The 3,910-nt window shown below is 49.7% G+C and overlaps 1 protein-coding gene across 1 annotated transcript in view; it reads left to right on the top strand.

Moving 5' to 3' along the window:
- Positions 1 to 3,910, top strand: part of LOC107113544 (leucine-rich glioma-inactivated protein 1-like) — a 31,174-nt gene that overhangs the window by 20,803 nt on the left and 6,461 nt on the right. The window contains 1 exon segment of the mRNA XM_015414891.1: positions 924 to 1,429. Within this exon segment, the coding sequence (XP_015270377.1) occupies positions 924 to 1,429 (506 nt within the window).

Here is a 3,910-nt window from a genome sequence, read left to right as displayed (position 1 = left end):
ACATCTTCTGTAGTTTAGTGTATTTCTTTTTCAGAATAGTGTATTAGAATACTGAATGTAATGCAAGGAATAATGGAATGTTTTGCTGTTAAGTTACCTCCATGCCTGAGAGGAGATGAATGGTGACTCTCAGTTTTCTTCCCACAATTAGAAAAGATGCCTTCTCATATTTATCCCCTATTTTGACGTATTTATTACCTTGCTGTCCTTTTCCCCCCTTAGTTGAATCAAAACAACTGTTGACCGTATTTAGATTCACTTTGAATATCTTAAAGCATCATGTTACATGTTAACTTGAATATCTGCATGAATACATGAATATCTGCATCATGTTACATGTCAGTTCGCTGTTCAGCCTGTATCTATAAGTCTGAAATCCAGCTTCCTTTCCAATGTATTGACAAAGTGTTCACACACAGGAAAGCTCATGCCTTGAATAAACCGTTGTCTGTCTTAAAGGTGCCACTGGCCTCTCCATTTGTCTCTCCTTTCCCCCTCTTAATTAAATCAAAACAACTGTTGACCTTATAACCTTCGCTTGTTATTTAGTTTCACTTTGAATATCTTAAACCACCTCCGTCATGTTACATGTCAATTCGCTGTTCAGCCTGTATCTATAAGTCTGAAATCCAGCTTCCTTTCCAATGTATTTGACAAAGTGTGCACACACACGAAAGCTCATGCCTTGAATAAACCTTTGTCTGTCTTAAAGGTGCCACTGGACTCTACATTTGTTCTAATAAAACACCAATTAGATTTCTGTTTGGGGAGCATAAAGTAGAGTCATTCCAAAGATTCAATAATACGGTCTCTGGGAGCATGCAAACCTCATCACCTCTTGCTAATTTTAAAAGTTTCACTATCTCGGTCCAGAATAAAGCGACCAGTCCTTGACCCTTCTTGTCGCTGCTCCTTTCTCCTAGGCTCATCCACTGTAGTCTGCAAGCCCCTAGTCATCGACGGCCAGCTCTTTGTGGTCGTGGCTCAGCTTTTTGGAGGCTCCCACATCTACAAGCGGGACGAGGCCACGGGACGCTTCCTCCACATGCAGGCCATCGAGGGGTCACGCATCCGCAAGCCCAACGACATCGAGGTCTTCCGCTTGGAGGGCGACTGGTACTTCATCATGGCCGACAGCTCCAAGGCCGGCTCCACCACCCTGTACCGCTGGAACGGTCACGGCTTCTACACCCACCAGTCGCTGCACGACTGGTACCGTGACACGGATGCCGAGTTTTTGGAAATTGCTGGCAAGCCTCACCTCATCCTGGCCAGCAGCTCCCAGCGCCCTGTCATCTACCAGTGGAACAAGCAAAAGTTCACGCCCCGCACCGACATCCCGGACATGGACGACGTCTACGCCGTTAAGCATTTCAAAGTCAAGGAGGACGTGTACATTTGCCTGACCCGCTTCCTTGGCGATTCCAAGGTGAGCCAGGTGGTTTGAGACTTCCTAGGGCCAGGTGGAAGGCTCTTTTGTCAATTGATGCATGCCCTGTTGGTTGCTGCGGTACCATCTTTGAACCAGTTCTGTTGGTGATGCACAAGCACGGCAGATGGCAGACCACGAGTTCCCTCTGCTAACAAACCGCCAGGATTGCACAAAGACCAAGGCCAGGGCCAGCGTCAACATACTCTCAGGTGGGGCGGTGGCTGGGTTCTGGGACTTCTGGTGGGGCCCGCTGCTGCTGACCCCCCCAACAGGCCATTTCCCTGCCTGCTCACTTGTGAGTGTCTGGCCACCCATGCCCCCAGCTGCACACAATGCCCGGTGCCATCAGGGAAAGTGAAGATGGCTGTGAGCATGGGCAGTGGTAGGGCTTGTGAGCAGGGAATAGGATTATTTATTTATTATTTATCATACGGCAGAGTTGCATCAGTGGGTTAGTTCTCGTGGCCCTTTCTTAATACACCCAGGGACACGCCGATCGCCACTTTGGGGTCAGGAAGCAATTTTTCTCCAGGCCAGTTTGCCTGGGGATCCTGGAGGTTTTATGTCATCTTCTGGCCATGGGACAGGGGTCACTGTGTGTGTGTGTGTGTGGGGGGAGTATTTGTGAATTTCCTGCATTGTGCAGGGGGTTGGACTACATGGCCCTGGAGGTCCCTTCCAACTCTATGATTCTAGCGTTACATATAAGGGAGCATATAATAATATGTGACCAAGTTGATACAATGGGTACGCAGACCGACTGGGCAGTCCCCCTAAATACTAATATCTAAATTTTCAATCCACTCAGTCGCAGCTGGGAAGTGTTCAATGAGCTCCATCACATCTCCTTGGAAAGTACGATGCTCACATTCCTGAGACGGATGGAAAATAATTTGGCAGGCTGCACCACAATCGCATTCAGGTCCTGGTCTTTTGCCCCATTTAAACAACAGGTCTGCACAGCTGCCAAAGCCTGTTCATATTCTGTTAGCCATTTCCCACACTTTACGTGGCAAGTCAAATCCTGCGGGCCTCTCGTTGGTGTTTATCAGGTTATGGATATCGGGTGGAAAGGGAATAGGAGAGATGGACAGACAGGTAGTGAGAAATGTGGGTGAGTGCGCATGAAGGGCCCCCCTGGAACTGTCTCTGACTAAGGCAGTGATACTTGAAAGCTAGTGTGGCTTTCTGTCATGGCTTTTCTGAACACTGTTCCCCAGTGTAGCATCTGATCCATTTTCTTAGAAGTGAGCAAGGCAATTGTGTAGGTTTGCCAAACTGAAGTTCTCCCAGAATTACAATTGATCTCCATAGGGTTGCCAGGTCCCCCTTGGCCACCAGTGGGGGATGGGGGGTAGGGTTGCCAGGTTGGGAAATTCCTGGAGATTTGGAGATGGAACCTCAGGAAGACAGGGACCTCAGTGAGGTACAATGCCATAGAGTCCTCCAAAGCATCCATTTTCTCCAGGGGAACTGATCTCTGTAGTCTGGAGATGAACTGTAATTCCATGGGATCCCTGAGTCCCACCTGGAGGCTGGCATCCATAGATCGCCAGATCACAAAGATCAGTTTCCCTGGAGAAAATGACAGCTTTGGAAGGTGGACTCTATGGCATTATACCCCCCCTTGAGGTCCCTGCACTCCCTCAAACCCCGACCTCATCAGGAACCACTCCCAAATATTGAGGAATTCCCCAAGCCAGAGTTGGCAGCCCTCTTAAGGCTTGAATTCCTTTACTCCTGAGATGGCTAATGGCTGAGGTAATTCGGCCTAGTTCTTGTGAGCCTGTCTGAGCTACTTCATCCCGCCTTCTCTGCCTCATGGGGCCAACTGAGGAGCACTGTACGGGAATGGAAGGTGCCAGGCCCAGAGAAAGGAAGATGAGGAAAGGAAACTGAAGGGCTTCCATCCTTCCGTGAAGCTAGACATCCTCCCACTCTGTGCCGGTGCTTTTAATGACTTAGCTCTTGAGTAGCTGGTTGCTAAGCATCCGCCTTCCTTCTCTCTCTGACTTCATACTGTGCTTTGGAGCCACTCAGAATCTCCTTGGTAGAATACGAAGCCAGAGATGAGATTCTCTTTCTCTTCTTCTGCATGCCAGAGGATTCAGGGAAGGTCTAGGGTGACTGTGGCAACCACCATTAATCCTGATCAGCTAGAAGTTGTGGGCCCCTGAGTTTAAGGGCCAAAATATAAGCTGTGTGTGATGCAAGTCAAGTCACAGGTTCTTGGCTTCATCTTCTGGGCATGGAGCAGGGGTCACCGGAGGCATGTGTGGGGGGGAGGTATTTGTGAATTTCCTGCATTTTCCAGGGGTTTGACTTAGGCTTGCCAAGTCCCCCCTGAGGTTGGGAACCCCCCGCCCCAGAAGCCCGTTCCCTGCCGCCAGCGGATCGGGCCCCGGGGGAACCCCACCCCCAAAGCACGTGACGTGCACGTCACCCGGAAGTGATGCGAGCACGCTGGGGGCGGGGCCA

This window comes from Gekko japonicus, unplaced genomic scaffold (assembly GCF_001447785.1).
Source record: "Gekko japonicus isolate JY-2015 unplaced genomic scaffold, Gekko_japonicus_V1.1 scaffold2514, whole genome shotgun sequence".
Lineage (NCBI taxonomy): Eukaryota > Metazoa > Chordata > Lepidosauria > Squamata > Gekkonidae > Gekko > Gekko japonicus.
Note: the sequence above shows the minus strand (reverse complement) of the source record. Positions and strands in the feature narration are given on the sequence as shown.